Raw genomic sequence first — 19,773 nt, forward strand, 5'->3', positions numbered from 1 at the left:
CGACTGATGCAAACTCGTAATTCTAGTGCTGCTACATAATTATCCCACTGTGTGGATGGCAATTGGCATTTACGTGTTTCTGCGTGCGTGTGTTGTTGTGAGCAAAAACTGTTACTGATATTGCTTCTGTATAAAGCTGGTCAAGTAACGGCAGGGTAAGACATCGATGTACGCGAAACAACAACAACAACAACAACAACGACGACGACGACGACGACGACGACAACAACAACAACAACAACAACAACGACATCATTACCATTATGATGTATCGCTAAACCAGGTCGAAGCTAATTAATCGTGTAGTGCAGGAACGGATCTAGAGTGTGCCGGAATCATAATGGAGGGTAATGTTAAGGTATGTATGGATGTAGAAACAGAGCAGAGGACTAATTATAATCAATCGACTATTCACTATCGGACTAGAACTAATCCTTAGCATGGTGTGTCTATATCTCTAGATAGATTTAGACCTATTATGGGAAGGCGCGGCCCTATTGAAGCCGAGGAGTTGCAACTTTATCACCGTCATACAGTTTCTACTGCCAGCGATGCCGTCGATAATGATGATGGCGCAGTTGCACATTTCTATAAAAATGGAATTCATCCCCTTGCCAATGCGTTACCCATGACAACATTCAATATGAACTTCTGCTAACTCTCTGTGCATGACCAGCACATACACCCCTCACCCCCTTCCCACCACAGGTGTGCCAACTGCAGATAGGACTGTCAGGAAGTGGCTTTTATATCGAATGAGACTGTGACCCACGCAGAGAATAAAGTACAGCCTCAACCAACTTTGTATATATTTAATCCAAACAATAACTTCAGAGAAGAGCTCGATCAACACAATTCTAACATTTTATCTTCATACAAATAGAACTTGCTCTTAGGTTGACCAATCATTTGGTCTTGTAAGAAATCTGCTTATCAAACCTATATGATTTGCACATTACGCGATTCTTATTACGGTTAGTTAAATTACGTAATAACTACTCTTTGGTGCTCTCAAACTATAATGTGACACACTGAGACGATCAAGTTCAATAACCACATGAGATTTCGGATTTAAGTTGAAGAAACTAGCTAACGTTATCCCGAGCTACTTATAACAATCTAGTCCCTGTTTTAAGTCTTCCATCCCATCATGCGGTTGGCTCCCGGCAGGATACGAAGTGTGTCTATGCCCGGGTTCGAATTTAGACCACAATGAGCCCCTAAGATTAGCAGGCAAATACGGTATATAACGAGGATAGGTAGCCTATCAGTATCATTATCACAGTTAATTGGTCCGCCTTTGATTTTATAGTGAGTCTCTAGTTGGGTCTAAATTATTCGCCACTGTTTGTTCTCTTATTGTCTACTGCTACCAGGGAGCGTGTCTTTTCCCTTCCGTCTTCCCCTGTTCCGCTTACATGTTGCCTACAAAAGTAAAAATACAATAATTGCAAATATTAATTTCCTTGGCGTTAAGAAGCCTCTTTGAGCATGGCAAAAGTTACCCGTTGACACTATTGTGTACCTTTCGTACGTGTTAACCAATGCTAATCGGATATTTTCTGTCTTGTAGCCTTTGCGTCGTGATATATCAAACAAGCAAGGGTTTCTTTCATAGTTGTGAATCATTCTTGGATGGACGGTGTGTGTCTTAATTCTATTCGAGGCGGTTCTGCCTATTTTCCTTACACTTAGTTACCTTTGCTGCTACCAAGTACGCAAATTTGATTGGTAGATATAGTAGATTTTGCGACAGAGGTGTGAAACTGCTTTCAGTTTCTGAACTTTCCTATAGAAAATATTCTAATATTGACTTTTAATGCTCCAATATGATTTATTTAGCAATCATTTCCTAGGAAGTTAATAGTGCACGACCTGTGCAATAGGGCAAGCCTCGATCTGTCCAAACGCAGTCGTTCAAATCCCAGTTACTTATTTATAAAAAGCTATTTTTAGTAGCTTGCTTCCTTTTTGGAGCTCTTCAAGATCTATACCGCATTAAACTATAGTATATTGAGCTTTTAAATTACTGCCAACGCATTTTCTATAAAACGCAAACTATCACTTTAATATGTAATTAGTTATAAAATAACGGAGTACTCTAATAGATAAGCTGGTCAATGAAATTAGTTATCAATGTGCTAACCGTTCGTAAAAATCGTAGGACCTATTCTTGATTACGTAAATGTCAAACATAATAAGAATAAAGATTGAACCTATTGTAAGTCCTGCTATATAATAAAACTAAAAAATGTTTTTTTAGTAGCGAATGAGTTTCGTCGCCCATCTTTGTAGGCGCTCGAATAACAGCCTCGCGATAGTTCGCGACAGTGCTATTTATGCCAAAATCAAATCGGGGGCCTAGCTGAAGGATTAGAAGGTACAATTTTTTCATTCAGATGATATCAAACTGGACACCTGGACCTGCAATGCAACCAAAGCGAAGGTGCGAAAAAACAGTTTCCGTTAACTTCCAAGCCTCAGAGTGGGCTTGGGTTCACTAAAACTTTCGTAGCTGTATTCGTAAAGATCTTTTCTTTCGAAAGAAGATATTCCTACGAGCGAATAGTTAGAGACATCTACTTGTTTTGATTAACTCGACCTGCTATCTAACTACAATTAACGCCGTCCGGCGTAAACTATACTTATTGCGAAACGGCTACCCTTGGTGGCAATCATTCAGTGATGTTTAATGAAAACTGTTTATGTTTATTACGTCCGGTACTTGGATCATTAGGCATTACTTGAGACAGCTGGTTCCCAGCATGAAACAAATTCTCGGATTTAATCTGGACCATCATTTGTCACACGGGCAGAGACGTTATCTACTGCGTCACCACTGGAATAAGAGTAGCGGTTTTATAAATCCGGCCTGATCACGCCACAGTACTTTGTCTTTAGCTGCACTATTCGATTCGTTCACGAAGTTATTAAGAGCTACTATCTCCTACTGTTTTTTTTTTTTTCTCTACTATGGGTACAGCGTAGCACCTTTAAGGCGTTACATACATAAACTACTTGATAACTAACCTAAAATAGGCTGTCGTTTAGGCAAAGCTTAAGGCCTGTCGGTAATTTATAAAATTCGGCGTTGAACTCGTCACGTAATGATGGGTACTTCTTTGAAACCTTTGATTTTCTTCAACTGCTTGCCGAACATCTAAAGAGTCCGATTCGAAAATGTACATTCACGATTCTTACTGCACCGATGGGTCTTATCGGGTAGCTTTCAACGTTATTTTCCGTAAGCTCGAGCACATTGGATAATTCAAGGATTTAGTTGCGTGTACACATAGTATGTTAATTTTAGTATTTAGTGAACTATTACGTAATTTTCTAGATGATGTATCTTACTGCTTACATTATGCTTATATATAAGTGATTGATTTGGCTCCTTAATGTTTAAATTATTACTAGAGAGCTAGCTGCAGGCTGTGTTTGATGTATCGTAGTACGTTATACCAATAACGGTGTTAATGGGTGTTTACTATGCTGTTTTGCGTTTCAGTGGGGTCCTGGAACGGAGGTTATTGCACGGTACAATTTCAAAGCGAACTCTGAAGAAGACCTTACATTCTCCAAGGGAGATGTCCTTACCATCATGGCTGCTACTCCGGTGAGTTATGTCTTTCCTGTACGTTCGCGTTAATTCCTTATTCCTGCAATGCTCCGTCCGTATAAGTCGATTCGTGTCAGACATTACACGCTCAGAGATTTAACCGTGTGTGGTTAATCTGTTATGTACTAACATTTCGAAAATACTCGTTTTACTGTAATACCAGTGTACTTATATCAAGTAATTTTACTTTGACGCAGATTACGTTGTACAACGCTGATCTCTGGCTTTGCTTTTTCCATTGAAGTCACCACAGCATTTTATGGTGGTGAGTCAGCAAGCCTCAAGACCCTAGTTACTTTGTAAGCAACAAGAGTGCCACCCTTCTACTTGAAATAATCATTTTGCATTCGAGTGGTTGATTATGTATCTAATGTTTTCTACCCGATGCTGTTTACCTCAAACCCAACAGGCGTTGTCAGCACTTCTAGGCCAGAAAGCTAGTATAATTTGAAAATAATACTTTTAGGTTTTACAAATCCTGGCTGCAATTCAGTAGTAATAGTTTCTCACGGTATATATATATATATATATATATATATATATATATATATACATATGCCTTGTATGAGAAGCTAATCAACGTTTGTCACCGCAAACTCGCTATACGTCATTGAATTGTGCGCGCGAAGTTACTCAACATAACTGAACGGAGAATGTACAACAAACAAAAAAAGAGTAATGCATATTAATGCCATTCAAAGCTGCATGGTTAATAATTGTTTGGGTTATTAGCGGAGAAATTTAATGTGGATAGGGCTATTATGGGTTGCTCACGGAGACTTCAAGTTCACGTCATATGTCGTAAAGGTTCGTACGTACCACATGTCAAAAGCAAGTCGTCTTGGATTCTTCTCTGACAGTGAACTACATACCAGAATAAACCGCAGGAACGATCGCTAGTTGCCCATAATCCAAAGGATGTGTTGCTTGTGGGCAAAATAATGATGACCAATGAGTACGCTATGCGTGTGCTGCGCTCTAAAAGAGACGCCATGTCACAGGATCTTTTTCAGAAAAACCTAGTTACCACCAAAGAACTTCATCTGTCTGTTATATAAACAGCTGTACGACCATGAATAGTCACAAGTGCCTAAGGGAAGGCCATATGCCTTCGAACAAGGTGGTACAATAGATCATAGTGTGCGCTTGGCCACCAAAAAAGTTGAGTATGCTTTAGAATAGATACATAAACAACTCCGATTTTAACCCATTGGACTGTTATGTATGGTGAGTGAAAGAATGAGGATCGATCTAGGCTTGATGTCACAATGTCACATCGTTTATTTATTTTACGAGAAACATTTGAAATTAACTTGAAGTTGTAATCGCGGCAGACCGTAGTTCTATTGACTTAACAATGACATCTTTAGCACATGCGAACAAAGTCGTTGTATATATATCTTGTTTACATTATAGTATTAGGAATAAGTTACAAGGAAAATTCCGGCTATAGGCAAGCCAACATGTATTGGCTTGTCGGATCGTTTCTCTAGCTAGATGGTTTTAAAGTCACGATTACCAGGTAAGATGAGTCATGCTCGGTCGGCATTTGGAAGCTGAAATTTTCCAGTCGCAGCTATACTAAGATTGCTAGATATTCTAGTTTCGAACTAGGATAAAGAACCTTGAAAATAAGCAAAATTCGTTAGGCTTTACAATTCTATTACGATGAAATGCGAAGGCGCAAATGGTGGCCGAGTGTATAAAAAAAAGTATGCTGTCTATGGTTTAGATGCATTATTGGAAAAACAGTCCAAAGATGATTTTGAAAATCCAAATGCAAAATATATTTTTCGCATTGGTCGACCGATCGCAAAGAAAATTGATAAAATTATTGCAAAAGTTGAGCAGGATTAGCGCGCGAACAGCTATAATAACGTCAAGAAACTAAATATAGATTACCAAAGAAAGCTGCTCTTTTATAATGCCTTGGTGACGCACGGATTGACGCAAAAGAACTGATTGTTTTTTTCCATCTGCTACGGAACGAAACAGAATCGAGTCATTGTTGATCTCGTGTGATGAAAAATTTATCACAGACGACAATACTCTACAAGTTAAACAATAGAAAGAAAAATGTACTTTATTGTATATCTAGCTTTCAAATAACGCGTGAACCTGAGTGGCTATTAGTCAAAGGCGCCTGCTCGGAAAGAAATCGTCTTAAAAGTAAAAAATTTGTGGGTAATGTTTCGAAATTTGAAACATACGTTTAGCATCGTGTTCAATTAATCTCTCAATAACAATTTTTCGAATATTTAATTGGGTAAAATAAATTCGTAGAATCGCGTAGAGCGTCTGATAATTGGGGATGCTTGATCAAGACTCTGCGACGTGGTAGAGTAGCAGATCCGCTCGGTTAAAACTCTCGTATTGTACTATGTGGACAGTGACTTTATAGCAGCTAATCTAATAAAAAAAAAGCAGCGAAGTATCTTTCTAGGAAGGCCAGATATAAGTGCACGTTGCACGAGTCGTTGAGTCAGCTACCCACGTGCTTCACTGTAGTGAAAAAAGAACAACGAGGGATTCAGCTGCAGCAGTCACCGCAAAAGTAGTCGTAGTTTGGACATCAGATTCGTAGGGGGAAATACCGTCGCAGCTGGCCAAGAAAAGAAAGATATGAAGTGACTCAGCAGCCAGCGTGCACACGTGTTGCCCCCGTGTGTAGGTGGCTATATTTGCGTGTGTGAATGTGCTTCTATCTTTCATGCGGCTTAGCGATGCACAGAGAAGGCTTTCGCAGTAGTGGCGATAGTGCTGATGATGATGATGCTACTGCACAATCAGCAGGCCATGCGGTGAGCCTGCTGCCCTTTAAGCGGCTTTCTAGTGCGCCTTTTTGGTTTCTAAACGTTGATTTTTTTAGTTAGCTCCAGTCACTACGGCCTAGCGTTTGTTTTCATGGAACTTATGCGACACTGTTTCTGAAAGCGCTATGAACAAAACTGTGTGTTGGCTTCCTGTTTTTGTTATTTTTTGCTAAAAGCTTACGATGACTTTTAGAACAATTATTTTTATGCTTGGCGCTATGCTCACAGAATAACCAGCGTCACTCGGTCATTCATATTGAACTAAAGTAATGCTGTTTACTTTATTGTCGATCGTTTGCGGCCGATGAGGCTGATGGTGATGGTCGTAGTACCGTTTCGATAAGCATGTTTATACTTGGGTACGCGCTTTATGGGAACGATCTTCGATGGTTACTTGCACCGTTACGTCATATCTAATAACAGCATTGAAAATAAGCGTAGTCGCCTAATGTCGAAGCAAAATTTCTCGGTCTCTAATTAACCGCTTGCGTAAATACTTTAGACTGCATCATACGCATAGCGGCTGACCGGTATTTATTTTTTTTTACCTTTAACTTACCTTTAAGCCTATAGCATATAGTTGAAATCTGTTTTAATAAACAACAGTTATTGGCTACCGCATACTCTAGTTTCTGGACTGAGCGAGAGTGCTACTTCATTCAGGCGCTTACTATTGTGCATGAATAGAATAAGCGCTAGGTAATTTATTCATCGCAGCCAAATTGCGACTCCTTAAGATTCAAACAAGAACTATCCATGTAGAATATAATGGACCAGTGAGTAACAATTAAGGAATCTAACATGACCTCTTCTAGGATTTGATGGACGGTTGGCAGTAATATTGTGAGATGAGTTTGATGTTACTTACTTATAAAATGCATTTAAATGAAAACAAATATTTATACTGTTTTACTTTTTGTGTGCTTCTAGCTTCCGTCAAAGCTTCTATTCTACTCCTGAATGGCACACAAGCTCGTCTTAAAACAATACCATTTATAACACTGAACGCCTTCTAAGCAGCGACATTGATGTGGGCGACGTTGTCGCGTTAAAGTTTGCTAGATTTTCGCTTATTGACTTCTCATACATAATAATACAGCGGGTTTTAAGCTGAGCCGTTCGGCGCGCATGGGTCCTTATCCCAGAACAAGGGTCATATGTTCAGCGAGCTAGCTCTGCACTAGTATGTTCTCATGACCGATTACGACACCTCACTGATGGGCTTTTGCCGTATCGTTTCAGATAATAATCAGTTGAAGTTTTACCACACTTTTCAGAACATCGAAGCGAATACACCCTTCCGAAAAATATGGTTGGACATTTGGTTTTAATGATCATATGGGTATCTTGGACCGTAGTCAATTCAACCGTCGTTTTTACGAATGTATTGGGCCTCGCTACTAATTATTTTCTAATTACCAGAGATACCAGAGAATGCTAAATACCGGAGAAAGATGGCCTGTCGCTGCGTTTTGAATGCCGTGAGTAGCAAGAAAGGCTGGTTAGGTCAACTGGCGTTGCTGCTCGCAAAGAACTTGTGCTAAGCTTCGGTACCTAAGGCGTTCATGAACATTTCGAGCAATGGAAGCCTAATTATGTTGAGTTCAGACCCCAATGCAGAATCACCAGAAATGTATTTTTGTAATATTTTAATTAGTAATATGGTAGTTCTTTTCTTCGTTTTGTCGAATATGTTAATCTGCTTGTCTTTCTTGCATCCCCGTATCCCGCTACAATGCGGTAAACCATCAGTTTTGGCGGGTTTTGGCCCGGGTTCGTTCAGGGTGATGTCTGTGGTTTTATTAACAAATAGGCTTTTCCTTGAATTACCGTCGGTACTAGAGGGCAATTCAGGTTTGCCGCGACACACCTTGCACCAAAATCTTTCTTCAAGGTATTGCTGCCAGTCAATGGAAATTGAGAATATATTCGAAACGAATTAGGTCCAATTCTAGCGAGCTGCTTGTCGTAATAGGCATGAATTTACCCGCCATTGAATGCCTATTTTTTTCTACGACAAAAGCGCAAACTCATCATGGTGAAGCCAGCAGGTCTGTTTTCAGACTATGAAAGAATGTCAGCTATTGTTCTAAAGTTATTTCGCCGGACTAGCGTTCACCTAGATAATAACTGATGGCTGTTGCCAGTCAATATGCGGCTTCCGGAGAATCAACAAAAGATTTATGTGAACTAAAGCGGGTGATCTGCAATAAGCACTAGATTGAAAGTATAGAAAGTTGATAAGAAGGGGCACAGAAAACTATTTGTGAAGATCCTGGAATTTCCGCTGTTTTTTGAGAGTAGATGCTGTTTGTCGTAACGGGTACGCATCTTCTGCTACTTTTGGTACCAGACGAAAGTCAGTTCTTTCGAAAACGTAACAACAAACTCGTTATGGCCAACAGCAGTATGTCATTTTCGGATCAGCTAATATTAAATCTTTCTGCATTTGATGAAAGAATTATTGCCAGCTTTCATGCGGTTGCTAAAGGATTCAAGGAAGGCTTTTATGAGGCACACTGGAAAATTCAGAGCAATTCGAAAGTTCCTCGAAATGCCTCAAAAAAACATTTTTTCATATTATTAGCTATTTGATACAGAAACTGAGTGGAAAAATCTTAATTGCCAATTTCCTCATCCAAATAAGCTTCAACAAGTAACCTTGTCAATATTAGTTTTTTGCATCGTTTGATTTTTTTCATTGATTCATCCCCTTGTATTTTCTAGATTTTTGGCCTGCTAAAAGCCCAACATTTATTTCCGCTGCAGGTTTTTGTATATATAAGGGTCATTTTAACAGGCCTACGCCTACCAACATCGCCAAAGGAACGGTTACTATTGAAAAACAATATATTAGAGTAGAGAAAGTATATTTTAAAAATGACTAGTTAGTGATTTCAAAGCCGTAGCCACGGCAGATGGAAAGGACACTTGCAGCACAGGCCAAAAAGTCCTAGAAATGTTTTTTTCACTTAGAAACAAAGCAAGGAGAAATTGTCAGTTTTGACGCACCACTGTGCACTTATACAAAGCTAGCCGGTTGATTGCCACTTCTCCGCGACAAGAAGCTCGTTGCTGCTCCAGCGACGGCGTGGCAAACATGTTGGAAAACAAATCATGTCTTCGAATAGAATATTTCCACGTCCGGTTGCAGCTGGGTATCTTAGAGATTCTGATGCTACGCGGCATTTTGTCAGGTGCTCGCCACCAAGGCCCTGTTGCTATATACATACACATATATACCGTGTCAATTTTCTAAAAGCTGGCAGAAGCAGCAACAGCAGTGGTTCGTACCGAGTATCTCACAGGCATTGATTAGGTCTGAATGTTTAATTTCATCTCAAGTGTGATCACCGCTCATGTCTAGCTGAGACAATCTAAGCGAAGGTTCTGCAGGGTAATCCAAACATAACAGCATTTCAATTCCCTGCACATTTCTCATTTCAGGCCAGGATATTGTCTCACAAGGGTGCTACGGTAATTGACTTAGTCCCACTCCTTTTTTGCCATTATCTCGTTGGCGACCAGCTGAGTTGTGCGAGGGAAACTCTGATATGTAATAGGAATAATTAAAACTTGATATATGATTTTTTTTACAGATGGAAGCACTCAGGCCTACCCACTGTTCGTTCACGCGTAGCTTCTACTGATTATAGTCTTGGAGGGACGCATAGCCGCTGCAAACTAGAGCGCATTAAATGGATTTGACTTTGAAAAACGCAGATAATAGGAAGAAATGGAATACTGTCGATATGTTCTAAGCCTCGTAGTCTATGTCGTTAGATCACTGTAAACAGACTTCAAAAAAAATGAGAAGATCACCTTTGGGAACATACCAAATCGTTCAACATTGTTTACGGTACCGCATGATTACTACGTTGTGTTCAGAATACGACTCTATTTAACGCACGTATTTAATGTGAACGACAGAGAAAAATTACTGAAAGAACCATCACTGATCAAATATTACTACGGTGTCACTGATCATATATGCAGTGTCGAACGATGAAGGCCTGAATCGTGTGTCCCACTTGTCATGCACTCACTAACTTTAACTTTTTTTAGCTATAACTTTAAAAAACATTATACACGTGCATAACTCTGAGCTGTGCATTGTAAGTTGTCTCCCCTTTGAATGCTAGATGTTTGCCCTTAGCTTGACACACTTGAGGTAATTCTCGCCAGCACAAGTAATTCTCGAGAAATGTAGCACTATGGCACTAATAGAATACGGAAACATATCTGGTGTTCCTCCAGTAAATTTTAATCGTCAAAATTAGGATCTAGTTAAAAATGGCAGTTTCGAAAACTGACATTGAACCATTCGGTGTACGTCTAGCTTTAAGCAGCCATAGAGGAACGTTAAACTGGAAATGGTAGAAGTATTATGTATTCGGAGGCTACTAGAGGGCAGCAGCAGCAGCAGCAGCATGGGCCGAACTGGCGACACACACTAAATCACTGAATGATCGGAAAATAATTTCGATGGTTACGGTGCACGACGACAGTGGGGGTTTCGGTCAAAATGCTCACGTTCGACGACATTTCCGCAACAAAGCTTCGAGTCCAGAAAGATCATACCAAAAATATGAAAGTAGTAATATAATGCGACTGACGGTTTATCCAGAAGCACGATCAAAGCATGTGTATGCGACATATCGCATTGGAAAAAGATCAGACTTATCTCGCTTTTTGATTTATCTTACCTTCGCCTACCAGCCTTAAAAAGGCAAAGATGGGAATAGAAATGGCTAGTTCTTTCGTTTCGTTTTCGGCTTTTTAGTGTCGAAATGTGCCATGCTAACCTCGAAGTCCATGCTAAACATAATTTAATCTGGTTGATTCTGCTGGTACTGAAGTATAGCATCTACTACATTATCTGTTTTGGTTTACTGTTTTTAAAAGTAGAAATTATACAGTGGACGAATAATCGTAAATTATACGAAAATCGGCAATATGCTCTCATAAGAAATAAGTGCTTCGTGTTATATGCGGGCTTCAATTTGGCCTGTAAGGTAAGTTAGTCATCAAAATCTGCTATAATAACGTCGTTGCTGTGACATAGTGGCATATGTAAAGGATTTCGATTTTTCAGCGGTTCCCACTTGCGTATACATGCTATGGTCGAATGTCGAACAAGCTGCTCCATTCAGTTCCAGATCAGGTTCAGAGTTCTAGAACAAGACTATTAATATTCCCGGTGTAATATATGACATTAATCGTCATCCAGTATTTTGGCCTCAGTTATCGGCCTGGCCCTAGTGGGCCCGGTATAAGCAGGTATTTGCCGAAAATATTGTTTTGGTGACTTGTGCAACGTGTTACTGCGGTCGTCTTGTAAGCCATTTTGGCCGCAAGTAATCTGGAAAGACGTGTGGTCCGCGTAAAGACACTGAGTTAGCTTTTGTAGCTAATTATTTTCCAGTTTCAAATCTATCGAACGTAGTTCCAGATACGCGTCGGACTTGTAAACCCGCTATAGTTCAGCGTATATTTCTTTTATGACCCTCCCATCGCAATTTTGAGGTTTCTTAGCTATGAATTACCGTTATACAAATAAATACGTTCGGAAGGGTGCTTCGGTAAGGGAACTGACAGGGGGTAAGGGAAGACCTAAGGTGTTATGCTAAAGCTTACAGGTATTAAGTTTACATCGACTGTCACTTTCTGATTTTGCAGGACCCGAACTGGTTCAAAGCAAAACATGCTGATGGTCGCGAGGGTCTCGTACCACTGAACTATTTGATGAAGCGAGGCGATGGTCGAGCCGGTCTCATGCTCTGGTTTCACGGAAAGATCTGCCGCGAGGAGGCGGAACGACTCCTGCTTCAGAATCCGTCTGACGGGGCTTTCCTCGTTCGCGAGAGCACCAACTACCCTGGGGATTACACACTTTGTGTGTGCTTCAACAACAAAGTCGAACACTATCGGTAGGCAAAAAACTACTTTCTGTTACTATATATGTACACTGCATAGGCCTTTACGGGCTCCACGTCTAGATAGCGATCATAATATTACAAGACAATTTTTTATTGCTTATAATGGAAAAACATATGATTAATGAATCATATACATGTATGTTACGTACATGTTAATGTTATGCATATTCTCAGGATAATTACACAAGACGATCTTGGTGGGTTGACTATCGACGAAGAGGAGTACTTTGGTACGTTATCGCAGCTCGTCGAACATTATGAGATGGACGCGGACGGATTGTGTACGCGACTTACGCACGCGTTGCCCAAGAAGGGTGTTTCGTGTAGTAATGGCACGGCGGATAAACGTGCGTTTGAAATGACCGGCTGGCTGATCAAGTCTCAAGATATCTGTATCATTGAGAGCATCGGTACGTGCTATATCGTCTACCATTGATAGTGAAAAAGTTTGTCTGTCCATTGATAATTTTTTTACTCACTTAGTTCAAGATATCCATCTAATGAGAAAAACATTGTATTTGTTGTTGTTTCAGGCAAGGGCGAGTTCGGCGACGTACAGTTGGGTATGTACAAGGGGAATAAGGTTGCCGTAAAAACGGTCGAGTCGCCCGAGTCACGTCTAGCAGGAGGAGGAGGAGGAGGCGGTGCTGGGTCAAACCCACTCGTGCTTGAGGCTCAAATGATGACGTCGTTAAGGCACCGTAATCTCGTCCAGCTGTTAGGCCTTGTTATGGAGGCCGATGGACTAGTACAGATAGTTACGGAGTATATGGCTAAGGGTTCATTGGTAGACTATCTCCGCTCACGGGGCAGACTTCATGTTACTCGTAGGGACCAGATTCATTTTGCTCGTGATACATGTGCGGGTATGGCGTACCTCGAAAGCCGGCATGTCGTACATCGTGATTTGGCTGCTAGAAATGTTCTCATCTCGGATGATGGAGTGGCAAAAGTAAGCGATTTCGGACTAGCCAAAAGTCAAGATGCTGATAACCCCGACGGTAAGTAAACAAAATTTCAGTACAATCAATCGAATCATCTAATACTTGCATTTGTCAATGTTGCCCTCGATTTTTAACGGCGGAGAAAAACCAATGAATAGAGATGGTTGACTTTTTTCAGTTGGCAAGTTCCCAATTAAGTGGACAGCACCAGAAGCGCTTAAGACGAATCTATTTTCAAATAAGACGGACATGTGGTCGTTCGGGATTCTCCTCTGGGAAATCTACTCATTTGGCCGAGTGCCCTACCCCCGCATACCGTTAGCAGAAGTTGTACGTCACGTTGATAAAGGTACATGTTTTTGTAGATGTTTTCCTTTTTTTCATTATCACGGAGTATCGTTCCTACGATCGCTGCTAATGAATAAATGTTTTCAGTTTTACGTTCGGTATTGCCTCTGAGCATTGCTTCAGATCTACGGCTACTGTCGAGTGGTACGAGCATTATTTTGCTGATGATCACTCTGAAGTGAATTCGTAACAATAACTTGTGAACCGTCACGTTATCCATTATCGCTAAACCTTAACGACATTCGCATTTGCATTAAAATATTGATTGGATTTTGGATTTTCACCAATTGATGATTGATTACGACTGAATTGTTCAGGCTACCGAATGGAAGCGCCCGAAGGTTGTCCATCAGAAATATATAATTTGATGCAACGAGCGTGGCATCGAGAGCCTGAAGAACGGCCGACCTTCACCTGGATGCTCGGAAAGCTCGAACAGCTGCAGCGAGAAACAACGTCGAACGCGAACTCAACAACGTCTTCTGGAACAGCTGCTAACAACAACTGTAACAATTCAACGGCTGTCACAGCAGCTGGCGCCGGTGGAGGAAGCTCATAACAATCGAGAAATGACTCGCTTATGCAGACCGCGGTCTAAAACGGCGAGTCCTCCTCGACTCCTTCGTAGACAACAATAATGAGAATAATATCATTTATGAAGACAATGATGCTAGCCGCATTTTGCAACGTCGCCAACGAGTGACTCGCACTGACTGAACTAACTAATCCATCCTGTAACGAGATACGTATACCATACTGATTAATTTAGCGCCTGCAACCCCAGAGAAGTTGTAGGTACAACTGAGGGCTCAAACTCTTCATTGTATGATTTGTGTTTGGGTCTGCACTATTACCTCCTTCATGTTGCCCATAGATACCTCAAGAGCAAGTGTACTCATTATAGGAGGCATCTCGAAACCCGAGAACGGCTCATTGATTAAATCGCCTCAGCTAATGACGGTGACGGCAGCACTCGTTGAATCATTATTATGATATTACCATATTCACTATTATACAGTACTATTCCTACCCTGTTAATTAATACGGTTTAAGTTAATTATTACGCTTACTGTGATGCTACTTTTGGAACCCGAAGAAGGACAAGATTATCATATTAGTTGGTCAGAAATGCTGTTAAGCATGTAGTTCTCTGTCCGTTTGCTCCATGCTTGTAATTACACTGTAAATCCTCTCAGAGTCGATTTTCTTCCTAAACAAATTCCCATAAATAATAAAATGTACGCATAAGGAAGAGAACAGTCACTATTTAGTTGTAGACACTGCTTTCCTACACGCCTATTTAAAATAATTATCACGCTGAGGAGCTTAGATGCTCTTTGCATCACCAAAAGGTAGGACGTTGCGGAATGCGGGTCATCTTCTTAGATCATGTCGGGAAGATGAGAAAAGACTGAGAAAACGAGGAAATCATAATTATTAAGGTATTAATGTTTACTATTATACAGAAGACCTTGAAAACTAGTTAAGGTCAAATGTTGGCAGAGGCACAAAATAGGACGAAGCGTTGACTCCGCTGGATCAGCTGGCATTATAAGTACTGACTAAAATGAAAAAAGGCCCATTCCAGTGATATTTCGGTCTTTGAAGGTCTTTGAAGCGATGAGTGCGGCCAGATAGCATCTACCTAAGTGCAATAGCATCGTTGTTATTATCGTCAATGAATATTAATAATTACTCGACCTGTCTGGTATTCGTATAAGTAATATATAATGGTTATTTCATTATTTTTCGCCGACGTGTCGGCTGGAAACACTATAGAAATTTGTCAGATATAAAAACAGTATTCTAATGGTAAAATTTGTCAATTGAGGAGAAAATAAGAGCAACGGTGCTGTTGTAATTAGTTTGTCGTTTGAGCAAAACCACCACAGCATATTCTACTAGCAGCTGGATTTATCAACGAGAGATGAAGTACGAGGGTTATTCGTTCATTATAACCATCGAAGATTATGTAAATACTATGTATATTATTAATCACAGCAATGCTCGGAACGGTAAAGTGACCATGTTGACAAGAAAATAAACCGTGGCCTGTTGTGTCGTACTATTTTTATCCGATGCACCCTGACTGGTGGCCTGCTATACGGTAGATCTTGTTAACAGATTAGCTTCATCATCATTTTAATCGTTCAGAAAGGTGATGATTACACTTTACGATTTCGTGTCACCGCATTGTTTAAGGTAGCAAGGTGTCCGGCAACAAGTCTGCAATGGTTCTTTTTTGTGGAGAGCAAAGTTATACAGCGAAACGATTGACTCAACAAAGGACTGCCAAAGCAAGAAATTAGACAAATCAGGGACTCCCGTTAATTGGGCACCAGCTTTGATGTAGGATTTTACTGTGATTTGTTTTGATCGCAAACATTAGCGTCTTCAACCGAATAGCCGAGAGGCCGCAGTCATAGAACAAAATACTACTTCTGCTTCAATTGGGTTTCGGCCCAGAAAAATGAAACGCGAGTTAACTGTATCTATTACCGTGTAATATGTACAGCTGTAGGCGACGTTTGCACGGCGCGTACGACTGCAAACGAATAAGGTGAGCTGCGCCGGCAGAAAAAACAAAGAATACAAAAATATTTATTTTCAGAGAGAACGAGCAGCTCTACGAGATGGAGAAAGGCGAAGACAGACCTGTGCAAGAAGCACAGCGCGGGGACGTAAGTTCGGGGCGGATCAAGCACAAACTACTTGTAAACAAGCGATCGGCAAAATATATCTGCCACATCAAGCAGTGAGTGGGTTTGTTGGAAGCGATTCAATTAGCGTACATCTAGCAGCAAGAATAGAAATTTATCGCGCACTATCCTAACATGCGTGGAAGCCCTGGCTTCGCCCTCAGATTAACTGTATTGCTGCTGCTGCTGCTGCTGCTGCTGGTGCTGCGGCTGCTGCTGCTGCTGCTGGTGCTGCGGCTGCTGCTGCTGCTGGTGCTGCTGCTGCTGCTGGTGCTGCGGCTGCTGCTGCTGCTGGTGCTGCTGCTGCTGCTGGTGCTGCGGCTGCTGCTGCTGCTGCTGCTACAGATATGGAGAAGAAGCGTTTACGGTGTTGTGGAGACGAGCAGAAATAAGCAGATAACACTTGGGTCCGATACGGCAAATAAAATTATCATCAAAATAATGCCAACAAGAAAAGAGCTGCAATAATTAAGCTTAGTTTATCAACGGCCGCTTAGCACCTACCCTTTGTGGATGTAAAAGATCTTACGCATGAAGAAAGGAGTTATGACAAGCTATCATATATGGACCTGGCATGAGAATGATAAGTAATTGAATAATTACAGTTATTATTAACAACATGTGTGTGTGTGTAGGTGTATAAGTGTACATTTGTGCTGTCATAGAATACAGTGTGCGAAATATGTAATGGTAAGTTCAAGATAGGGCACGGCATTTCAGGGGCATCCATTTGGCAATTCAGACAATGCATTTTTGCGATGTGTGTAATTCCTATATACATCTAACGAGTATGTTCACTAAAAGCTGCTGTGAAGAGCAACTAAAAGCGTAAATTATCATGGTTTCCTCCTGCAATTTGACGTGCATCTACTTAATGAGAGGTTTGTCGAAAGGAATACTTAAAGCTAGCTATCTGATTTAATTAAAAGTAAAGATAAACATCAACAAGGCTACGGACAAACGCGCATGTTGTTTTAAAAACTTCCGAGCTCATTTTTATTAGATTAGAACGAACAATTGAGCCATCTACAGTTATATGAGGTCTGTTGACACCTTTCAAGCAAAAGCTATGCTCAAACTGAACGTACTAACCATGTTAACTGATACACTCACAGTTAAGTGAGAAAATAGTAGCAGAAAGGCCACTCGCTTACCGTAACGTTATTCACGGTCCAAATAAATGTTTTTCCTTTACTTACATGAAGAATCTCTTCTTCAGCTAAAAAAAAAAAAAAAAAAAGTTTGTACATCTCTCTACTGAACCATCTACTCACGTATTGAACGTATGAAATTGTTTCGTGTTATTTGCTAATTACCATGTTAGGTTGATGTACATGCACTCAATAATCGTTTTAAATTTAGACAGATGACTGGATCTAGGAACTGTAAGCAATGCTTAGGGCCAGGAAGAATGCATTAGCAAAGAAAGCGCTAAATTTATAAAGGCAATTCCTACAATAAGAGACGAACAAAGCGTTGGTGTAACTATTTGTAGTAAATAAAAATTCGATAACAAAAGTGTCCACACGTAGTAAAAGTGAAATATCGAAGTTGTTGTAAATGTGAAAAAGTTATTAATTCGTGTAAGTAATATAAGATAAAGGACAAGATTTATTTAAAATTGAAGCAAAGGCTTCACTTCCCTGGCTGTAACTTCTTGCGTCTGTCTCAGTACTGAACTTTTCAATATTCCGCCATATCTAGAGAAGAACGGTAAACAGTGTCATTTAGGAGACAATAGTATGGTAACCTTAGAGGCAAATTTACCCATTCGTATGTTTTTTCCTCTAGAGTCCAAAACATTTTCATGGTTTGTAAGAGGCTCCATTGTTGACTCGAAGCTAGTTTTTAGACGACGGAAAGGAATTAGAACAGAAAATGTTATGTATTATTCACGTGTTAAAGTGAACGAGTAGTTCTTTGACAGTTACGTGTCGAACTCCATAGATCAACGTACGTACCCAAACACCGAATACCCATTGCCCACTCGCTCCTCAGAGATTTTATATAAAGAAAATATTAATAAGTATATAAGGTAAATAAATTAAAATTTTATCTTCTAAACTTGTCTGTGTATTCATTCTTCTCGATGACTTACTGAAAATATATCGACCAGTCTAATAAATAACGTAAGTTTAAATGTTTCGATTTCGAGTAGTCGTCGTCGTCGTCGTCAACACTGAAGAATTAAATGTATTTGTTTTTTCTTATGATTTTGCTTTATTCAAAGCAAAATAAGACAAACTTCAGTGACTTAAGCCACATCCATTTACCGTTGTTTGTGCTAAATATATTACCAGACTAATATTAATCTATCTGCCTGGAGAAGCGGCAGCCTAATGCGATTGAGACTGGTATAGTTGAAAAACTTACAATGTGCTCCACACGGATAACGCTAAGTACCCTCAGTGAAATTCAATGCGAAACTTTAATTTGATCATTGAAGTTGATGGGGGAAGCGTCTGTCTCCACAGACACTCCATACTTTTCTTGATGAGAAGTAATCGGCCTTTACATCGTAGGTACTGCATTATAAGTGACACATCAAAGCACGATCATCTGTTTCACTGTGAACTCGGCACACAAGTACCCTCGGCACTGTTTTCCAACGCAGGCGTCATAAAGACCCGTATAGTCGCCTGGAATTGTTGTTTTACATCTATCTATAAGCTACGGTTTGTTGTTGAAAATAGGCCCGAAAGTCGGTGTTTTCGTTCTAATCAATCAGTGTTGATTAAGAATGCCAGAAAATGTAGAGTGGTTCTTCTTCCATCAAAGAATGCAGGACCCACTTAGCACAACGCTGTTGGCCTTCCAAGCGTTTGTGTGACGCTAAACGAATCAAGTATATGTTAATTTAACTCCAGTTCGCTACAAGATTGTCTCGCTCATACCCACACGACGGAACGGTCCTTCGATTAGTGCGTTTTCAAATCGGTCGCCCCAAAATTGGCTAAGGATATTTCTTTTATGTAAAGCCCAAAAGGAAAAAAGGATCCCAAAGAACCCATGACCTCCTTCTAATAAATTCTTTCGCGTTCGAACATTTTAAGTCGCTCAAGCATTTAATCATCATTAGTAACAACTAAGGTATTATCACAAAATACTGAAGAACTGAGATAAGGTCTTTTCCCTAATTACCGATGGTTTTTTGCCAACCGGTTCTCATTGAATCGAGCTGAATCCGCCCTACGTCACAACTATATCGACTCCATAATTAGCTTTACATTAGAGATCTTGATTATTACGTATTCTCACAGATTTCTCGATAATAATCTGAGGACACGCTCGGTGCAGCGGGCAGCAATATAGGTGTTATTTTAAACACTATCTAATTATTATAATTATTATCTATACACTATCTAATTATTATCTTATTAATTAACGTTTGAAAACTGATGCATACTTCTT

General features: G+C 40.2%; 1 protein-coding gene across 2 annotated transcripts; it reads left to right on the forward strand.

Moving 5' to 3' along the window:
- Positions 1–196: 196 nt before the first annotated feature.
- LOC111251392 (tyrosine-protein kinase CSK-like) lies at positions 197–18,426 on the forward strand. Of its 2 annotated transcripts, none has more exons than XM_022807930.2 (7): positions 197–358; positions 3,509–3,616; positions 12,112–12,362; positions 12,546–12,781; positions 12,905–13,372; positions 13,494–13,664; positions 13,981–18,426. In XM_022807930.2, exons 1-7 carry the CDS (start codon positions 341–343, stop codon positions 14,220–14,222), a joined length of 1,494 nt encoding a protein of 497 aa, XP_022663665.1. In that variant the 5' UTR covers positions 197–340; the 3' UTR covers positions 14,223–18,426. The 2 variants fall into 2 exon arrangements, with proteins under 2 accessions (XP_022663665.1, XP_086846763.1); XM_086990637.1 differs by having other exon boundaries at positions 16,275–18,426.
- The last annotated feature ends 1,347 nt before the right edge of the window (positions 18,427–19,773 follow it).

The sequence above is a fragment of the Varroa destructor genome, unplaced genomic scaffold (assembly GCF_002443255.2).
Source record: "Varroa destructor unplaced genomic scaffold, Vdes_3.0 BEIS01000005.1, whole genome shotgun sequence".
In the NCBI taxonomy this organism is placed as follows: Eukaryota; Metazoa; Arthropoda; class Arachnida; order Mesostigmata; family Varroidae; genus Varroa; species Varroa destructor.

Coding starts and splice junctions, on each gene's coding strand:
- LOC111251392 (XM_022807930.2), top strand. Junction 3,617..12,111: donor CCATCATGGCTGCTACTCCG/GTGAGTTATGTC, acceptor CTGATTTTGCAG/GACCCGAACTGGTTCAAAGC. Junction 13,373..13,493: donor AGATGCTGATAACCCCGACG/GTAAGTAAACAA, acceptor GACTTTTTTCAG/TTGGCAAGTTCCCAATTAAG.